This window comes from Hoplias malabaricus, chromosome 15, assembly GCF_029633855.1.
Source record: "Hoplias malabaricus isolate fHopMal1 chromosome 15, fHopMal1.hap1, whole genome shotgun sequence".
NCBI classification, from domain to species: Eukaryota; Metazoa; Chordata; class Actinopteri; order Characiformes; family Erythrinidae; genus Hoplias; species Hoplias malabaricus.
The window spans coordinates 32,925,913-32,947,677 of NC_089814.1; the positions used below are offsets into that span (position 1 = coordinate 32,925,913).

At 40.2% G+C, this 21,765-nt stretch overlaps 2 protein-coding genes across 3 annotated transcripts; one reads left to right on the top strand and one right to left on the bottom strand.

Annotated features, from left to right (window-relative positions):
• The first annotated feature begins 4,514 nt into the window (after positions 1-4,514).
• LOC136668489 (uncharacterized bromodomain-containing protein 10) lies at positions 4,515-16,569 on the top strand. Of its 2 annotated transcripts, none has more exons than XM_066646029.1 (9): positions 4,515-4,923; positions 5,323-6,033; positions 6,371-6,571; positions 7,576-8,975; positions 9,939-10,012; positions 10,421-10,510; positions 11,653-11,768; positions 11,985-12,157; positions 12,407-16,569. In XM_066646029.1, exons 2-9 carry the CDS (start codon positions 5,390-5,392, stop codon positions 15,901-15,903), a joined length of 6,195 nt encoding a protein of 2,064 aa, XP_066502126.1. In that variant the 5' UTR covers positions 4,515-4,923; positions 5,323-5,389; the 3' UTR covers positions 15,904-16,569. The 2 variants fall into 2 exon arrangements, with proteins under 2 accessions (XP_066502126.1, XP_066502127.1); XM_066646030.1 differs by having other exon boundaries at positions 7,576-8,966.
• Positions 16,570-17,758: 1,189 nt separating this feature from the next.
• Positions 17,759-21,361, bottom strand: mlana (melan-A). Its single transcript, XM_066645194.1, has 5 exons — positions 21,279-21,361; positions 20,512-20,584; positions 20,051-20,147; positions 19,069-19,188; positions 17,759-17,827 (listed from the first exon to the last, which is right to left on the bottom strand). Exons 2-5 carry the CDS (start codon positions 20,577-20,579, stop codon positions 17,759-17,761), a joined length of 354 nt encoding a protein of 117 aa, XP_066501291.1. The 5' UTR covers positions 20,580-20,584; positions 21,279-21,361.
• Positions 21,362-21,765: the final 404 nt, after the last annotated feature.

Here is a 21,765-nt window from a genome sequence, read left to right on the forward strand (position 1 = left end):
CTTGGTTTCCATGGAAACAATGGCTACTGCGGAAAGGGGGGGTTCATACGTTGTTGGGAACATGGCGGCAAAGAGCTTAGGAAAGGAGACTGGCACTTTGTGCCAATATAAACAATACAGATGAGGAAGTCACTGCCTGTGCCGCTGTAATGCTAACGGCTGCCCCTATTTAAACTCATTACCAAATTTAACCCCACTCAGTGAGCTTCGAGGTCTCAAACGCCAACATGGACCTACCGTACAGGACCCGTGTTTTTGTCTAATTGTTTCAAAATGTTTTCAGTGTGCTGAAGGCTCAGGAGCCCCCTGGTGGTGGCAATTTCAACTTGTGTGTGCTCTTTCATAACCGACCTGAAAAACGAAGGCCGAAGGTTTCGTACACGTTGGCCTTCTTAGAGAAAGGGAACTGTTTCATTTATTTTTACTTATGCAGCGAAAAACCAATGTAAATGCAGTAATGGCCTGATCTGAGATCAGCATCTCTTCACTCTTATTGTGGGGATTGGGTTTGGGGGATTTTCTGTCAGTTTTGCTAAACATATTTTTCACAGAGGGGGCCTTTAGACAATGATATTGATTTAAGAGTGACATTTTAGTTAAAGTTAAGGCACTAAGGAGCTAAAAGATTTTTAACTGCACATTGGGACACCAACCAATAAATCAACAATTAATTACTGACTATGATTTTACTTACTGTAGTAAGTATAGCATAAACATGCATGAACTATTGGATGCTAGCTGTGCTAAGTTGAGCTAGACAAACTGAACCAGGACAGTTTTGGATTTGACATAGACAAAAATATCACACAATAAAGTCAGCGCTAGCTACAAACGGGTAATTCCTTTGGTCAAAGTTTGTCTTTGTATTTGATCACTGAACAGCAAACAGCCCAGTCCTAGATGCAAAACTAGCTAATTAGCTAACTGTGGTTAGCCTAGCAGAGAGCATATGCGTCTGTGGGGCCCCACTCCTGCTGAAGAAAACATCCCCCAACCCATGCTGCTTCCTCCGCCAAGCTTAACTGACTTCTTCACACACTTTGGGTTCGGTATTTCCCCACTTTTACACTAAACATAATGTTTCCCATCTGACCCAACTCCATTAAACCTCCTCCACACTAAAGTGAAATTTGGACCAGTTGTCTTCTGTCCACACAACATGCTTTAATGAGAGGCTTGTTTACTGCACTGTAGGCTTTAAGACAGACTTCGCTGTATACTGAGACAGAGCATAGCTCATTTAGCATTGAATTAGCGACGGTTTCTGCTGCTGTATTGAACTGATTCCCATCAAGAGTCTCTGTATCGTCCTGTATTCTCACGCATTTGTCTTATAAGGCCAACCAGCATTTTCTGAAGAGTTGAATGAATAAATGTCATGGTAAATCTCTGGTTTCTTCCTGTCCACGGGTGTGAGTGTGTGATTGAGTGGTGCCCTGTCCCACCGTGACCACCGAACAGGAGGAAGCACTTTCAGAAAGCAACTAATGAATGAATGGATAGATAAATACTTAAATTTAAAAAAATGTATTTACTTATTTGTTTGTTGAACGTTTAAGATCACACTGATTGACTTGACTGTTGTGTTGACTGATTGTTTTGTTTGGTTTTGTCCTCCATAGTCAGCTATCTCAAATAAAAAAAGAAAGAATAGAAGACAACAAGCATGTCCTTGCTGATTGACAGATGTATGCCTCCCTCTCTTTCACTCAGTCGTGTTTGAAACGAATTGAAAATACACCATGGAAAGAGTGAGACGTGGGCAGATCAAAGGTGTTAAAAGTGTAAATAACCATGTTATGAACCTGCTGCTCTTTCTTAAGAAACACCTGCACAGCCTATGGTGCAGAAACTGCTGAACAAGCGCGCCCTCTAGTGGTGAATATCACATAGCGGCCAGCGCTTTACTTCCAGCCAGAGTTAGAGTGAGTGAAACTACACCACAAGGGTGGTGTCTCCAACCAAGTGGCCAGTAAGTAATCAAAGTTTAACGTTGGACAGACGTAGGTGTAGACGTAGGTTGTCTTTTTTTCTGCTGTCTTCATCATGTAAACATATAGAAATTGCTCATCTTTTTATATCAACTTTAGGATTCAAAAGTGTGAACGTTGAAATAATTTTAAAAAAATATTGAGCCAACTGTTTTCAATAAATACATTTCAAACAATCCATTCATTGCCTTGTTCTCATTCAATCACACAAGGCCACAAACCTGGGAGGGTGAAGAGCACATGCTTCCTCTTAGACATGTGAAACTCCACCCTTTCTTTTTAACCTACTGCCATCACTGTGTGACGAGCTCAACACACTTGGAGGGGAATACGGAGTCCCACTGACAGAGGCCGGTGCTACCCCTTATGCTCTTGGACTCTTGGCCAGAAATGACAACAGCAACACTGATCATCAAACTCACAACCCTCTGATGTTGTGACACTCGGGAGGTGAGCTGTAAATGATCTGAAATGATAATGTGATGTTTTAAAACCTCAAAAATGAAAGTATAATGGATTGGCAGATTGGGTCAAATACCAGTTGAATTTGGCAAAATATGACGTATAGATTTTTACAGTATTAGGGTGATCAGATCTGAGATGGTGAAAAACTGCAGACGTGCAGACTGACCAATTAAATGTTTACAGAGAAGGTTATCGACCAATAACGGTAGCTCTACAGTCAGACCGTCCAATCAGAAGATTTTAGGCTACTTCACCACGCCCCCTTCTCACTCAAGCGAACCAATCGGAGTACGGGAGGGCGGGACTAGTTTGTGAACGAAACTTCTCGAAGTTCTATGTAAGCTCTAGAAAAACAAAATGTCGGACGTTTGTGAAATTCCGCCCGGACATTTTTTTAAGTCTAAAAAAGAGGACATGTCCGGGTAAAAGAGGATGTCTGATCACCCTATACAGTATATAGTATCATTAAAAAATAATAATAACAATCTTGTTAACATGCATTTATGGTATGGAGAGAGATTCGTCTCAAAATACTTTACAAAAGCGTAAATGTTAATCCACAAATAAAACACAAGTCACAAATATATTTCACTGTTCACAAATGAACACATCCCAATCTGTGTCTCACAGTCTGCAGTTTGTACAAATACAGTTACATTCATAAATACATGTGTTTGGTTTTCATAGATATACCACAATTTTAAGCGAAAATAAATACATTTGTTTAAATTTACATTGAAAATATTTGTAAAGTCGAAGTCTCGAATTTAAAATGTATTTGTAAATTGTTGAATCTGCGTTTGTGAATCGAGTCACTCACGTGTTTACAAATGCAGTCTGATCCACAAATGTGGCCAGCAGGCGAACAAGCCACCGCTGGGTGGCACTGTTGTTTTCCCGAGTGTCTCAGGACTGACCTGTTGCTCTCAGGGCCGCAGCGAAACAACCCCCTGTAGGCGGGACTATGACTCCATTGGCTGCCGCAGTAAATGATAGACATTTTAATAATGACATTTTAGTAAATAGATAGGCATTTTGTTCGAACTTCCACATTAAATGTTGCGCAAATACGTCTCCATTTAAGTTGGCCCCACACGTCCTAAAACAACAGTGCCCCCTGCCGGTAGGTTGTTCTCAAAGTCTCAAAATCCAAAAACCCGCGGAAGGAAATGAACAAATTCACGTCATGGAAAACACGAGAGTGACTCGATTCACAAACGCAGATTCTACATTTTACAAATACATTTTAAATTCGAGACGTCGACTTTACAAATATATTTAATGTAAATTTAAACAAATGTATTTATTTTCGCATAAAAGTATGATATATCTATGAAAACCAAACACATGAATTTATGAATGTAACTGTATTTGTACAAATTACAAATGTGATGTATTCATTTGTGAACAGTGAAACATATTAGTGACTTGTGTTTTATTTGTGGATTAACATTTACGCTTTTGTAAAGTATTTTGAGACTAATCTCTCTCCATACTGAGGTGTGGACAGAGACAGAGGCAAGGCCTAATTGTATATTCATATATCTGTGCACACGGAATGAGGGTAAAGCTGAAAGGATGTGTCTAAGCCAGTATTTCTCATCCCTGAGGACCACTGCCATGCACTCCTTGGTGTTATTTCTGCTCCCAACACACTAATCAGCTCATTAACAGTCCACAATTGAATAAATGTGTATTTTTTAAAGCAAGAAAGGGACTAAAATGTGCAGGGAAGTGGGCCTCTAGAAATTTTACAGCTTTGAGGGATTTTTTTTTGCTCCCTTAGATATAACATACTTATACATTTTATGAACATAGATAAGTATAGATTTAAAATATTTGGTTCCCTCAGTACGATATTTTGCAATGAGTAAAACGAGTAAAATAATTAGTACAAATATTTTTAAAAGCTGAAATGCCAGTGTTTATATTTAGATTGTTGAACGCTTGATTCATAGCGATCTGGCAACCTCGTTCACGCAGGCGCAGTAAAGCCTGTGCTTGAAGTTAAATCTCCGCTAGCGTGCTGCTAAGCTAAGGTAGGCTAATAAACACAGTTCTGTAGCACAATGCAGTGTCTGAAATGTCTTACAGAACAAGGAGACGTTATTTATCCCGTAAATGGGTCATTTCTGTCCTCAGTGAGGAGACTGTAGCGCGCTGTGAACTTTCCAGTGGCGGGAATATGGGGAGATGGCGAGCTCGTTAGCGCTTTAGTGAATTAAAGAGAGTTTCACCTACAGAGTCAGGGCTCCTCAGTTTCTGACTTAAACAGTCGCGTTATAGGGGGCCATTTTAACACGTTCCGAGCGCTGTATTCAGTGAGGTATGGGGACCTTTCACTCCAGGTCATGTGTGCTTAAATGGACGGACTGTGCTCCGGGAGAGTAGCGGAGAGCCCATTGGAGCCCTGCCGGGTCCGGAGCGCACAGCCTGGGCAGGGAAACCGCACAGAGACGCTGCACAGGTACGGATCTATAGATGTTATGCACACCTTACTGAATGACATGTATTATATACACATGTCTGAAGCTTGGTAAGATATTTAAAATGTGTGGAGCGGTCAGGAATAACGTCAGTTATGTTTTCAGGAGAGTATCTATAAATAACTCGATATAATCACCTGTAGGCGGGTGTTTATTTCAGGTAAACTTACCTGTCTGGTTCGGCATACACGAGCACATAAACTCACCTGTCAGAGCAGATGACTTTAATACTCACCTGTCTGGGAAGTTGTAGAAGAACAGTAAATATCAGGTGTATTTACCCATCTTTCAATATACAGTAATATTACCCTTACATCATATTGCTGTGTTGTTTTATTTCACTTTAAAACCCTGAAGTCCAAAATATTAAATCATTTTAGGAACCGCCATGGCTTCCTCTGGCTTCAGCGCTGATGATCGAAACTACCTTCATCGAGTTGGTGAAAAATGCAGGTGCATCCTGACGCGAGTAAAAACGACACAAACTGTCCTCCAGAAGCTGTAAAACAGACGTCGCAGCACCGCACGGAGATGGAAGGGGTCAGGGATGACATCAAGCATTTGTATTTCCACAATCATCTCCAGGATGAACTGCCTCCTCACTGTCAGGGCACACCTTCATCTAGATCTGAGCAGGTGCATGTTTCTAAAGGGTTGTGCAATGGTTCTTCTGTGGAGAATGCAATCTCAAAGTGCATGGAGACAGAAGTGTCTGAGGACAGCCGGTCTTCTCTGGTTGATGATGATGACGTCGATGACGATGATGATGATGAAGACGAAGACATGACGGCAGAGGTGCAGCAGGCCTATAGGATATTCCGCAGCTTCTTTATGGAGAAACACAAAGCTCTCACTGCACCGTTCTGGCACCTGAATGGCTCCGGAGAGCAAGAAGAGAAAACGAACATGAGCTTCAAAAGGATGGATGACAAGTTCGTCAACCGGGAGTATGAGAGCATCACCGAGTTTGTGGCCGATTTTCGCCTCATGCTGGAGCATTGCTACCGATCCCATGGTGTTGACCACTGGATCTCCAAACAGGCTCAGAAACTGGAGATCATTCTGGAGCAGAAGCTGACTCTCCTGTCAAGGTAAGCAGTGACACTGACGAAAGTTTGGCATCATTGGCAGTGAATAGTGTAGGCTACATTCATTCTGATTTATGGGACAGCCAGTATATCAATTGTGTTTATTCCGTTGTTCTATTAGTTACGTAGCCAAAACTAGGATTTTGTTACAGTCTACACCAATGTTAACAGTTCACATCTAGGGTTTTTTGTCAGCATTTCATTTCTAAACATATTTCATCATTGTTTCCACTATGTCCACATTAGAAAATGTTTGAAGCATGGGAAATCTTTTTTTGCTATGCATCCTTTGGATGGAAATGTCATTATTTTCTTTCATTCATTCGTTCATGTTCAACAGGACCCTGAGAGAAAAGACAAACCTGGTTGTAACCTCCAAAGGGCGCTTTGGCACTGAAGATGAGAAACCATCAGCTGGTACCTCGAGCAGGCGGAGGTCTGTCCCTCGGAACCTGGCGACAATTACTGTGGGAGGCTGTGAGTCCGTCATGGTACAGGCGCTCAGACTGGAGGAACAGCAGAAAGCTAAAGAGGAGAAAAGGTAATGTAGGTGGAGATATAGAGGACCAATATCTGTTATATATGAAAATGACATATCTGAATACCCAAGCGAGTAATGGGTGAGGGGTCTATCTTTTATGCCCAGAACATCGCCCCCATCTTGAAAGCTGCCATATTGGATCAAGGGCAAGTATTTCCAATGGGAAGGTGGTCATGTAGCATATCAAAGAAGACCAGAATTGTCACAGAAATCAATTTCCACAATCTGATTTGCAATATCCCTTTTGATTAAAAAGTTATCACCAAAATGCATAAGTTTTGTTGTTCATTACAGGCTTGTTACAGGTTCATTACAGGCTCGACAAGACCCTAAAAGCTCAGCGCTACCTGACAGTGCTACATGAAACAGTGTTCTCATCCATTCTGACTGAAGATGGCAATGATTTTTTAATGGTCTGTTTGAGCCTTTAAATCACTCTGGATCCAATATGGCGACTTTCAGGAAGGTGGCCATGTTCCAGACTTAGCCTAAAAATATAATGCTGAAGTCTAGAAATGCATAAATAAATACATTTATGAATAAATAAATGATTAGCAATTAAGGGGACATGAACCCACACACCTGGAGCAGCGGGCAGCCAGTTTGGAGTTTAGTTGCCTTGCTCAAGGCACTTCAGCCATGGATCAAATCGGGCAACTTTCCGGTACCAAGCCAGGTCCTTTACCATTAGGCCCCATAATATAGAGAAATGGCCCAAATTTAAGATGATACATGAACATGTCGAAATAGATTTTGAGACATTTATTTAAGCATGTACCATATCATTGAAATATATATTTATTTACATAATCAAGAATTGATATATTTGTTTAATTATTTATATAGAATTTTTGGTTCTCTTTGTGGAGGACTGCTGAATGGAAATCATATCGCACCCTGCAGGCCTTATGGGGTATTACAGTCTGTCTATAGATGGGTATTTTAAGTTACACATGGTTTTTAATGCTCATGTTTGTTCAGTTTGTGCCTCTTCTGTTGCTTAGGCAGCGGGAGCTGGAGAAGAAGGAGGCAGAGGAAGCATCTGCCAAAGAGGTGGAGGAGTGGGAGCAAAACCTGCTCGCTCTGGCAGAGCCATGGCCCATCAGCACAATGTGGGAACTTCCTGCCATAGGTCACTTCTTATGTTTAGCACAGGCAGCACTTAACCTGCCTGAAATAATTTTCTATGAACTGGAGCGTTGTCTTCTAATGCCCCGCTGTAGCTCTTTCTTAGCCAAGGTCATGACCTCTTTGCTCTGCCAGCCCAATCGCAGGGTGACCCTCCACAGAAGGCCCACGTTGCCCTACCAGCGCTGGGAGTCAGACCTGAGGCAGAAAGTTCTCCTCTGGTATCAGGAAGTGGGCCAGGCTGAGGATCAAGTGGCCTGTGCAGAGAAACTGGGACTTTGCCACCAATTCTTTTGGACTTTGGGCGAAACAAGTCCGTTGGAGAAGACTAGCTTTCACCTGCTGCCTTTCAACCAGCGTGTGTGGTTGCTGAAAGGCCTTTGCGATAACGTATACGAGACACAAAAAAAAGTACAGGACGCTGTCCTTGGGCAGCCCATTCACGAGTGCCGAGAGTCCATCCTGGGGTACGACGGCCAGGAGAACGCCTACATACACTTCCCACATTTCTGTGGCGCGGATTTGCGGATTTATTGCCAGAGCCCACGTGCGCCACTCTGCTTCCCCTTACCGCCATTTCACATTAAGAAACTAGAACATGAAGTGGCAACCAAGGGGTCCAGTCACATTTCTGTGATCCAGGAGCATAGCAAGATCAAAGAAGAAAACGACGGGTATCTCGATTCACGGGTAAATAAAGACATTTCACTTCAAGGCATGGATGCCTGTTCAGAAGAAAATAAACCGGATCAAAATGGCCTCAGAAGGTTACTTTTCCAGCAAAATCCTGAAAGACTAAAGGAAGAAGAACCTTTAAAAGTGGAGCCAAGAATAAGGTTAAAGATACTAGAAGGAAATCAAGTGGATTATGACTTTATGTTGGAGGAAAACGGCCTTAAAGAGAAGTCACAGAGCACAGACACTTTAAAAACAGAAACTGCACAAGAAGACAGGGTCAAGGGTCCTTGTCTGAAATGTTCTAAAGACTCTGACGTCAAACCAGAGAATCATTCGTGCTTTTCCGTTAAAGCTGGGCCAGACAGATCCGGCTCGCAGTTCCCTTGGCAAGCGAGCCACCTAGAGGCCAATGTGGGAACTATACGTGGCGAGAAAAAGAAGAGAAAGAAGAAGAAAGAGAAGTCTGTTCGGGTCAAAGCTAGGACTGATAAACTACGGCTGAAAAATATTCAGCAGGCCCGAGTAGCCAAAAACACTCCGTATAAAAGGACCACGGCCACCATGAAGAGGAAAGCTAAAAGGAAAAGCCGTAAGTTAGGTGAGATTGGAAACATTTGAAATGCTAGCCCTGACATTTGTTACATGTTTTTTTTGTCAGATAACAGCCAGGATCTCATCTAGCTGTCGGATATAAAGCAAAACATTTAACTGAATTCTATATATAACAAAAGGGTTAGGCTGTTTATCCCAGAAAATAAAAACATTGAATTTTCAGTCGCGTATCAGTTGATCTTTTCACGTTTCCTGTACATATTTGGCCAGTGCATTTTAATATTTAATTGTTATTGATATTTCAAACTGTGTTTAAGGTGTTCGCACCTTAAAAGCATGCATTTGCAACCGCAAATTCCATTTTTATGTTCTTAGTGCGAGGCTTGTCTGCCTCGCACTAAGGGGGGGGGTGGATGACTACTGACGTGTAGACTGACCAATTAACTGTTTACAGAGAAGGTTATCGACCAATAACGGTAGCTCTACAGTCAGATCGTCCAATCAGAAGATTTTAGGCTACTTCACCACGCCCCCTTCTCACTCAAGCGAACCAAACGGAGTAGGGGAGGGCGGGACTAGTTTGTGAACGAAACTTCTCGAAGTTCTATGTAAGCTCTAGAAAAACAAAATGCCGGACGTTTGTGAAATTCCGCCCGGACATTTTTTAAGTCTAAAAAAGAGGACATGTCCGGGTAAAAGAGGACGTCTGGTCACCATAGGGTTACAGATAATGAATGAATTTCCCTGAAATTTAGTTGATTTATTTTTTGCTTGAGGCTTCCAGACTGTATGGATTCTCCACTATTAGGTTAACTTAACCATATTTTTAATATGTAATAAACAGGTAATCTTAAAATGCAATTTTGACAGTTATTAATCTTTGATTAATAATGGCTTTTTAATTGAAAGCAAAACGGTATGGATATTCACTTTTTCTCTGACTAATAAAAGTGTTGAGCCTTCCTATAGGATATCTGATATAGTAAACAAAAGCACTGTCTGTCAATAGGAAAGTTTGATGCTGAGGTGATTGGAGAGAAAGAGGAGGAGCCTCCACAGCTGTCGTTGGAACCAACATTTAAAGTAAGAATTTAAGCAGATTTCTGATGTGTACAGAGATTTAAATCTATAAATAATTGCAATTTCAGTGCTATAGGCTGACATTCACCAACCTAGTTATACATTTTCATAAGGTAAAGGAGAACATTTAGATAATGCATGAGAATACTATTACATCCAGTGTAACATTCTGGATTATACAGAACCTCTCAGGTTGTTGTGCAGATCAGTAGGTGGCAGCATTGAATCAAATACAAGACTAAGGCTTTTGTTTCAGAAGAAATATCCAGTAGTTTTAGTATTTTGGCTATGGCCAGAACTGTTGTTGCTCATGTTTATTTAAACATTTGTATTGATTTACTGTTTTTTCCCCCTCTTTTTTTTGGTAAACAACCCCTGCACCCACCACCACCCAAACCTTACAATCCATAGTTGGTCTGTACCAGTTTAGAGGAGCTGAGAGATCTCATCATTAAAATGGAAGACGAGTTGGATCAGTTGGAGAGCATCAAAAAGAGATGTGTTAGTAAGAAAGGGAATGCACACACAAACAACACACAACCTTATTGAACTGCTGTCTTAGCACACGTAATGTCTTACATTTAAAACGGTTATTGTGAAAGCCGTATATGGATAAAAGACTAAAACTTTCTTTACCTGCCGCTCAAACTGAGCTTTCTTTTGCAGAGTAATGAATAACAGTGAAAAAAAATGAAACGAAGAAAATGAAAAGATGAAACTGAGAATGAGACAAAAGTTTTCAGTCAAAATGACAGGAAGCTTGTGTACTATAACACAACTGATTACTACAAAATCTTACATTTCCTAGGGGGATTATTTGGATTATTATAACCCTAATCCTATGTAATGTAACCAACTTCTAAGACTGGTCTTTGTAGCTGTTGCTACAGATTCCTTTGATAAAGTGAAAGCTAGTCTCCTACACGTAATTGACGCTATATCAAAGGCAAACGTTGTACCCAGTAAATACTGAAATGTATTATGTTCATTAGTTGAGGCTTTCATATAATTTGTATTGTCTGTTTACTAAATGTTTTCTCAGTTTTTCTTGTTTTTTTCCCAAATTTAAAGTGAGTGAAAAATGGAAATGTTTCACTAAATATTTTCAGGAAGTGAAATAAAAGGAAATTTTTGTTAATTAAATGTATACAGTCATATCACAGTATTATGAACACCTCTTCATTCACTGTCCATTCTCTCAGCTCCACTGACCACACAGGAGCACTTCTACTGTACTGTAGTCCATCTGTTGCTCTGCACTGTTTGCCTCCTTTCCTCATGTTCTTTGACGCTCAGGAGCAGTGGTGGTGTTAGTGTGTGTTGTGCTGCTACAAGTGGACCAGCGATCAAGGAGATGCATTTTAGGAAATAAAATAGTCCTTTTATGTTTACTGTATTTGTTTTTGTTGTGATTGTACTTGTATATTATTTTATAGAAGCACCACTTTATTAAGAAGATTAATTATCATAAATAATGCCTAAGGCTTTTGTACAGTGTGTTCCTGTATGCTCAGTGGAGCTGAGAGGGTGGACAGCGTGTTTTAATGCTATTTTAACATGACTATATATCTCACATGGCATAACTATACATCCAGAAACACTGCTGGCACCTCTTTAAGGTGTTTGTGGATGGTACATTTCAGGGAAGATGGTACTTAAAGAAAGAATCTGTGAAGGAGCTTCACTTGACTCTCATCAGACTGCTGAATGAGCTCTTACCATGGGAACCCAAACTGCTCAAGGCCTTCCAAAAGAACAGGTACACACCCAGCTATACAGCCGTTTAGTCTATTTTTCATATGGTTATGGATTTGCTCTTAAGTGACTTTTCAGATTAAAACGGGAGCATAATACTTAGTGCTGTTTGATGTACATTGCCTGGCAGAATGTGTCAAAAGGTTGTTTGCAGATTTTAACTTAAGTTGTATTCTCAGTTTATTTGGTAAACTCACATTTGACTTTGTTCTTCCTTCAGAGCCAGACTGAAAAAGGAATGTGAGGACTTCAAAAAGCATTCTGAACATAATAACTTTGTCAGAGAGGTTTGCGTGGCAGTCGGAGGAGATGGATGTAAAAAAGACTCGTCTTCAGACATTAAGGGAGAATCAGATGATGAGCAAAATTTCGAGAAAGACTCTAGAAGAAAAGGTGCAAATCTTTTAACAAAAGCTTCCATAATCACGGAGTCATGGAAAAATATAGTCTCATACTATTTGTTTAAAAAATTTATTTGTTCTCCCTTGCTTATCTTATCCTTATTTTTAACATTTAAAATTACGGTTATGTAATATTACAAGCATTAAATGTACTCAATTCTTTGAACATTTCTGTTTAGTATTTGTATAATTAATGAATGTAGGTTTTATCTAAACTTGTAATTGTTATTTTTTACTGCAGAATTTGACAGCCATCTTGGAAATGAGTTTTTAGAATGCCGTATCCATAGACCAGAAGTTACCACAGTTGTAAATGAGTTTGGACCTTTAACCAGAAGCTCAAAACGTCGCCAAAGTATTGACTTACATGAAGACATCAGTCCTTGTAAACGAGGGAAGTTGGCTGCTGATACTATTCCTGAACCCTCATCTGGGTTTGCATCCAAGGATCAGGATAAAGTAGGAGAAAACCCTGTAACCACAAAAGCATCTACAAGATCTGCTCTTCTGGGTACTTGTCAGAGGCACAGTAAACCTATCCAAGCATTGCTAGCCAAGAGTGTTGGAAACAAAGTGACCTTAATGAGCCATCCACAGGCTGCTGCAATGGCTCCAGCTTTGCAACTGCCAAAGAAGACAGTATTTGCAACTGTATTGCCAACCAAACCTACAGCAAACTGTCAGTTGACAGCAGTGTCGGCACCAGTCACCACAAAGACACAGGCAACATGCCTGCCCAACAATCCTGTGCAGGTACTCTACAACATGTCAGAAGGTTTGAGTTTGGTTAGGAATGATGGTACCTCAGTTAAGTATTCTGTGCAGCCAGTTAGAGACCAGAAAACACAGGAAGAGAAAACACAACAGGTTATTATACTTCCCTCAAACTTACTTGTTCAAAGGACTGAGGAAACAAGAAATCTGCAAACATCTGTACCTACTTCCAAGACTACAGTGATTTTGTCCAATGCTTCTGGGTTTTCTGTGCCAGAAAACAAGATTCCTGTCCAGCAAGTGGCTCCTTTAAATGATACCAGTGTTGTGAAAACACCTTCACATTCTGTTTCAGCAGGCTTGCAAGAGATTGCATCTTGCAGAGCTTCACCTAGCCTTAAAAAAACTACTGAACCATGCTCAGTGCTAAACAGATCTCCTACCCCTACTTCACCCTCTAGGGATCCCATTAAATGTGATGCTAAGCAAGAGTTGAAGACAGTTTGCATCAGAGACTCGCAGTCCATCCTTGTCACAACAAGAGGAGGAAATACAGGCGTCGTGAAGTTGCAGACTTCTGAACCGAATGTAGCAAGTTCTTTGCCATCCAGCCCTGTGTTCACCATGCCACCCCAGTTTCAAGCCTTCCTGGTTTCCAAGTCCTCAAATTTGGCAACATCCACTGCCCTAGCAGCTGACAGCACTACCACTAGCACCGCCAAGTTACTGCCTGCTATCTCTCCACAGAATGACAGAGGTGCGACCTTGAAATGTGCACCCAAGTCACCTTTAAAAGGTATCAACCAGTCTCCAGAGGTAGAAAGAACAATAGGTACAGTCATTTTGAATGATGACACTTTTATTCCTGAGTCTAACAGTCCAAATAAAACTGCCCAGACGTTACTTGACGTCAACTCACTACTTCCAGCAATATCCAAGAACAATGCTAGTGTTTCTTCAGCTGTGAGTCCTGTTGAAAGCCAACTTCAGTCTGTTAACTTGCCAGGTATTAGATCTTCTCTAAAAAGGGGTCTGGCTAGCAGCGTTGCTCCAGATCCGTCCACCTTCCAGAAAGTTCTCCTTGTCACTCCAACTACAAATATCCCTGCATCAACAACAGGTGTCACCCCTGCTTCTGTTGCTGCTCCATCTGTTGTTCCAGCATCGGGAATTTTGATTATGACTCAGTCTGCCTCTGGGTGTTCTACTGTTCCCATTCAGAAAGAGACCAGTATTACTGCCACAACTACTTCATTATCTATGAATGATATGAAGATTAGACCGAACCTTGTTCAAACCACTTGCAGCACAACTACTGGGTCTCTGACTAAAGTTCAGGGTATCAATATTTCAGGTTTAACAGCAAGGGTGGTGGATGAGGAAATGGTCACAAGCAAGAAACTTGCACCTTTGACAACTGCCTCAAGTATACTTGCAAATTCGAGGGGGCTTATTTTAGTGCAAAAAAGCAAGCCTTCGACAACTAGCCATCAATCACTGAATTTCAAAGCTCCTGTCAAAGTTACTGGGTCCTGTGATGGCAAAGCTGTTACATTTTCAACTTACGGCACTGGGCACATGGCTTCTTCGGCCTTGCTTTCAGCAGTAGATCAAAAGGGGGCTTTGTCCACTGTCTCAATATCAAACATCCTAAATAATAAATCAGAACCTATAGTCAGAGGGTCAAATTCAAACGTGCAAAGTCCTTCATTGGGAGGTCCAATGAACATTAATTTACCAAGCGGTCTGATCACTGATAAACCATGGTTTACTACATCACTTGTTACAACTCCTAAACCTATCAAGAATCCAATCATGACGTCAGTGCCAAGGTTCTCTCAGACTGTAATTTCAAGCACCACAGCAGAAACACAAATATCAGGCAACCCAGCACCAGGTTTAACGTCTGTGTTCAGAGGTCCTGTAAATCCCACCACAGGGCAGGACAAAGTTGTGATCAACACTAACGCTCCACTTGCTCCTGGAACCCAACTGTTTATCAACAACATGAGATTTGTAGTACCTGCTCAAGGCCTTGGACCAGGCAGTCATATTCTTTGTTTCTCAAACCCAGCCACACACCCTGCAGGCCCAGCCATGTCTGGCACTGCGTCTCCTGTCCAAAACAGGGCAGATGCTTCAAGTCCTCTTCTTTCTACATCAGTTGTTCAAGGTTCAAAATGGGTAGCATCAGAAATGCAATCGAATTGTATGCCTGTTAGACTACCAGTACATACCGAAGCAAAAGCTGTAACCTCTGTTCCTGTTCATCATCATATAACTGCAGTAAGACCCTCACTGATTTCTACTGACTCTACGACTTTTGCTCAGGTTACTCAGTTAGGTTCTGTTAGGTTCATAACATCAGGACAACAAAGCTTGGCCAGTATTGCAAGACTTCCCTCTGAAGGAAAAGGACACTCTGCATTGTCAAAAAATACTCTCAGTGACCCAGTTACTGCCCAGATGCAGAGTTGTTTCCCGAGCATGGCTACACCAGCTCTTTTACCTCCAAAAACGCATCTGACATCGGTTGTGTCACCAGTGATTTCCCAGACAATCGCCATGCCACCAAGGAGTAGCACGCTATCAAGGATACAGTCACTTCCGGTGGCAACTGTTCCACCAATCGGAGGTACCATCAGTAATAGTCAAGTCGCTCCCATTGTGACTGTGCCCCCATCTGTTAACTCTGTTATTATGGCACCTTGTCAGTCACTTAAAGGAGTTCCACCTGGAAACATTAGAATGCCAGTTGTCATAACCAATCCATCCCAAGTTCAAAGCAAGACTTCAGGTGTGCACACCATCCATCCCCCTACTAAACTGCTCTTAAGTCCAGACGGTGCAATTTTAAATGTGGTTGGATGCCCAGCCCTGCAGAATCTACCAGTGATGACAAATACATTGAATGCTCAAGCGGCGGTTCCAAACTGTGGCAGTGTGACTGGAACTGTTGTGGACACACTTGATTCCCAGAGGACATTGTTAACAGTTAACCCAATTAACAGAGTTAATCTCTGATTTTTTTTTTTCTTCAAATTAATCAAATGGATGTTTTCCATTGTTTGTCTCTTCATTTTATTTTATTTTTTTCCCTTCACGAGTTAAATGACATAGGTTCCCTCCTATATTTTTATTTTTATTTTTTGACCTCTCAATAAGATTGAACTGGGTAAGCACTATTTTGTATAATTAGTGTTTTGTTTTTTGTTTGCCAGAAAACATCAAAGTTGGTTTAAAAATTTCATTTCATTGGCCAGTTATGTAAATAGCAATTTATTTTGTGGATTTTTTCTACTCTATTAGTATTCAAAAACTAGATTTGAGAAATGGGATTTGAGTATTTTGTAGCATTTGTCATATTCTATTCTTTAGAGCATTTGTCTACCAAGTCTTTTCAGGTCATTTTCACCTCTTGCCTATGGTAGTGGATTTGCACTTAGCCAGTTTGATTATCTAGAAGAGTTGGGATTTACGAGTTGTCTTTTGCACACATAGACATCAAAACTAACATGGCACAGATGAAAATACTTCCATACTATGGTGAATTTCAACAGTCCTTTGACAACAGTTTGTGTCAAGAGTTAGAAATATTTATTGAAATGTCTACCTTGGATTTTCAAATTTGTTCTGGTATATTGGAATTTTGGACCATTCAGATTGGACAAGAAGGAAATAAATGACGTGCTTGGTTCTTTTCCAGAACACATTGTTTGTTTGTTTGTTCGTATTCAGTTTCAGTCTTTCATCATGATTTACAAGACACATTTATCACTCTATGAACCCTTGGTGTTCTGATCTCAAACATGTTCTATAAAGTGATTCAAAAATTCATATTTAAAACCAGTTCTGCGATGTGGATAGTATTCCTCGTCCTACGTAATGTTTTATATGTTCATCTCAAAAAAAACAAACCTCTACAATATTTGACTTTGACTGTAGTTTTAATATTTTACAAACCAGGTTTTTCAAAGCAGACGAGACAAGCAAATGTCTGAAGAGTGATTGAAAGCACCAGCGTTCTTAAGGTTGGTAGTGATCAGAAAGAGAGAAAAGGCACAGATAGTACAGCAAATGTTTTGTTTTACTATGTGGTCAAATGACATATTTTTTTCCATTATGTTAATGTAAATAAGTCAACAAATCCTGTACAGGGAACAGATTTACAGATGTTAATCTAGCGCATACTTTGTATTATTTTAATATATTGGCAAGTGTATAAATAAACTGTAATTAGACATTGTATGTTTGCTCCCTATAGAGGATATGCTCGTCATTTGACCAGAGGTAATTTTCAACACAATGTATAACTGTATATTAAGAGGGTACACACGGTAGTAATATGTCAGGTAAGGCAGCTAGTGCCTACATACTTGAATATCACTACAAATTATGATTGCGAGTGATGTCAAGTGCTTTTCAGTCTTAGTTTTAAGGGACGGGAACCTAATGTAGACATTTTTTGGTCGTTGTGTAGCTGAGAATTCTGGATCTAAACTGGGTGTGTGTCATTTTGGTGGCTAAAAAACATCAGATTCTTGTCCTGAGCACCTTTTTAACTCAATGATTGTGACTGGATTCTCTGTATTTTGGGATAATTAAGGAATTCACACATGAATAATCCTGCATTCCTATCAGAAGGTCAAACTTAGGTTTACCATCTCATTTCTGTCAAAGAGAAATTCAGCTAAGATCTGGAATTCCTAATATGAGCATGACACTCATTACAGAGTGACCTTAAATGGTCTGTACGTCTTTACCAGTTGTGCAGGTAAAATAGTGGACTGATACGCACTAAGACAAACTACAGTGAGTTTATGGATTAAGTCAATATAAATCAAACAAGGCTCGTCACTGAGGTACCAGATCCTCTTCTTCAGGGCGAGTACGGTGGGGGTAATGGTCCTGAGGTGATCTTCTCATATGCAGGGGGTGCGTTTGGCATCTGCAAAACAAAAAAGCCCAATTTGACAGAACCATTAACCATTCTAGAGGTCAAATTACACAACATTCTCACGCAAAATGCAAACCTATTCAAATGGACACTAACGGAACAGCTCAACACACCACACTCAGAGTGGAATAACTACACAGATGTTTTATGTCAGCTAACAGATGCTCGTGATGCCAGATTTTGTGGAGTGATGAGAGGAGAGGCTGTTTTCTCCACCCAGAGAGATTCAAGTCAACAGTGCTATCCACTCCCAGGTAAAGGTACAATAGGTAAGATTGTTTTTTCTGGGGCTTTCCTTGGTGTAATTTATTTTTACAGTACTGAAATCATGGGGGAGCGGGAGGAAGGGGCTGGTTTCCTACCCTCTTCCAATATTTACATAGTGCAGTTTCTGCCGTGCTGATCCTGGAGAAGCAATGACAAAGCTTCTGTTCTCATTTTTACAGCTCAATGACGCATCACAGTGATTTTGAAGCTGTAATTTTAAGATTAAAAATATCTCCTGATGACAAGACCAGCACCTGAGAGCCCAAGAGAATGTACTTCTTCATTTACTTTAAACTCAGTCATTATTTTAACCTTGTGGCTCCACTGTTAAAAACTAAAGAGGCAGCAGAATTTAGATTCCAAATATGACCCTGCTGATTTGGTGCCCTACAAAGAATTACGGAACTGTAAGCATTTGATTCTTTACTGAACTATTCCTTTAATTATTTGGAAGAGCTGTTTTTTGTACGGAGCTGAAGGAATCATGGGAAGTTCTCGTGAGCTGTTAGGACTTTGAACTCTATCCTCACCCCTCCTTTGCAAATTCCAGCTGGTAATCTTTACAGCAAGCCTCATGATGAAACCCCGGACCCCTGTAGCCATTTGGCCTGCTGCTGCATCCAGTCACATGGCAGTTTTAAAGCCTTTGGCATTCTAGGTAGCGATGGGCTGACTGCCCTGTGATTCTCCAGCAGAAGATCTCCACTGTGTTGGGAGTTTGTGTACAGTCTCAGTTATAGCTAGATGTTAAATACTCAGTGTGTGAAAAGACACATTACAGTGTCCTAAACCTGCACTGTGTTTCACTCTATTCTTCATTCTTTTGGATCATTCTGGCCTGAGATCAGTGTTTAGAGCCCCAGATATGATCAGAATTCTTTTCCTGGACACTTCTGCACAGGCTGTATCCAGTGTTATATTGAGTGAATAATCCTGCTGTGTTGAATCGTGCTGCCGCTTCTCACCACAGGTTGGAGATTGCTGAATTCATTCAGGGCCACTTTGTTTTCTGCTGCCGCTGCCGCTTCACTGTACTGTCCCGACCTCATGATCTCCCTCCAGGACTGACCATTGCCTCTGGCGTTCTGCATCAACAGACACAGGTTTAACAGCCTGAGCTCTTCCACCAGAAATAATGACCCCAACTCAGATTGACAGATTTGGACATTTTAGAAAACTATAGAAAGCACAAATATTAAAAAAGTCTGATATTTTTGATGCATTTACATCCCACCCACCCAAACTTAACTCCAGTTCTACGGTAGACATTAATGTTCTAACGTGTTCTAAAGTCCTTCTCACGTTCCAAAATCCTTTAATCTCAAACACTAACTCCTACTACTAATGCAGTAAACTGTTAACACTGGTATTATATCAGTTCAAAGATGAAGTTTGTGATAAAAATGGAAAAATTCAATTTTACACCTGTATGACTCACTGTTATCTATAAATCTGAACTAAATTCACATTCCAAGATGGCTGCTAATGTTTTTAGCAATGCTAACATACTTCAGCCCATGTTTAGAGATAACAGTGTGTAAAACAGTGTGTCAGAAACCATGTAATCAAATCTGTTAAGAGTTAGATTTCCACATCCAGATTTAATGGTAATCTACATCACCCTCTAGTGATTCATTAGCATTAGCCGTCCTATGGCTAAAACTTATAAGATATCCACCCACCCATTATGAAATGAAGGGCATTATTAAGGAATTTATCCTTCCTTTGCTGCATTAACAACTTCTACTTTCTTGCTAAGTCTTTAGACAAGATTTGGAATCATTTTGTGAGGATTTGATGGCCTTAAACATTGGTGAGGTCAGATGCCAACGTTGGATGGTCATAAACACCTCTCGGTCTCATCCCAAATGCAAGAACGGAGTAGCATATCTGCAGAAAAACAAGAGTAGATTGCTAATTATTTTGCAAAGGAATGTTATATCTTACCCGAATCATTTTGTATCCACTCCGTCTGCGGTAGTACCAGCAGCCGAGGATTAGCAGAGCTGTGAGAATGATTGCCAGTAAAGCAATGCCAGCGGCCCTGCAACACACATTTTACAATACAAAAAAAAAAACATGCTTTTTATGACAATATATGTTAATGTATTTTGTGTCTGTGTGTTTTAGGGCTCCAGAGACAGGGCTTTATTTTTTCAGTCCACTGGTTGTTTAGAGAGTGGGTTTTGAGAGTCCGTGTTGCGATTTTGACAAAGATAAGTTAATTTTAGTTGGATTTGTTTGGACTGGATTAGTCCGAGGTTTACTTCTTATATATCAGCAGTATATAAGACCAGTATCGCAATTAATGGGTGACAAATTTTATAGCCCAGAGGGATACATTTGTAAAACAGCATAGGTTCAATATTTTAAGAATTAAAAAATAATCCCCATAAAATTCAACATACTCCTCTGCTTTGATGTAGGAGCCACGACCTCTGCTTGCAAAATGAACGCTAAAGTCCCCGCGAGGCATCGTCCCTGAATGAAAAATAAAAACATAGATTCCATTTAAAATAATCACTTTAAAAAAAAAAAAAAAAAAAAAAGCTCTTCATACAGGAAGAATGTATGGAAATTCAAAGTTAGTGAAAAATCTTAGGTGATTTTTCTGATTTTTTTCTCTTGTTTCTTTGTGTTTTTCTCCTCACTTTTTTTCTCTTCAGTTTTTAAAGGTTGATTTAGCATCTTACAATCATTTTATTCCCTAATTCATGGGTTAAACATATAAACTTTTTTGAAGAATATGATAATTGTGGTAGTAAACGTATTATTTGTGTCTTAGTTTATATTTCAAAACTATGTTTGGCAATTGTAAATTGTTAGCACTTTAAAAATTGTTAGCACTTGAGCTTAACCTGAGCTACAGAACAACAAAAATAGCTGTAATCAATGTTGCTATAAACACAACCACCTTAGAGCATTTTAATGTTTATATATTTTGCTAATTGTCCTAGATTGTGATAACAACATAATATTAACTCAACCTCTCGCAGTTTTACCTCTAATTATTTTTAGCAGAAGAGAGGAAAATTGCAGCATCTTATGGAATAGCTATGAACTAAATAAACACGAATAAAAATCTAATTTAACAAACAAAACAATCATCTGAACAGTCCAAATCAGTGTGTCAGTGCATTCCTGTAACAATATAAGAAAGCCAATCAAATCTTACCAGAAGTGGATAATTTGATTATGGAGATGGAGTGGGCTCTCAGGCTAGAATAAATCCAGTCTCTCTCTCTCTCTGTCTCTCTCTCCCTCTCTCCTTAAGACCCTCGTGGTCCCAAGACCTGGAGATTCTTGAGGGAAAAATTTCTCATGACCATCACGGGTTCTACACGCAAACTAAGCCCTGATTGAACTAAAGTAATGCGTGTGAACACCCCCCCACTCACCCTCCAGCACTACCACACACACAAGACCATTATCACACTACTAAACCCCACCTCTCCTTAATCCCACAACTGCTGACTCCCAGATATAGCTGACTCAAGAGTTAAGATTCACATTTAATACATACGTTTTATTACTGCTACACTGCGCAGTTGAATCGCTATTCTGCACTTAATCACTCTAACTTAGACTTACTGTACACCACAGTAACCAATACTAAGGAAATGTGTGTATATTTTAAAGTTCATGGGTGACCGGTCTGTGTT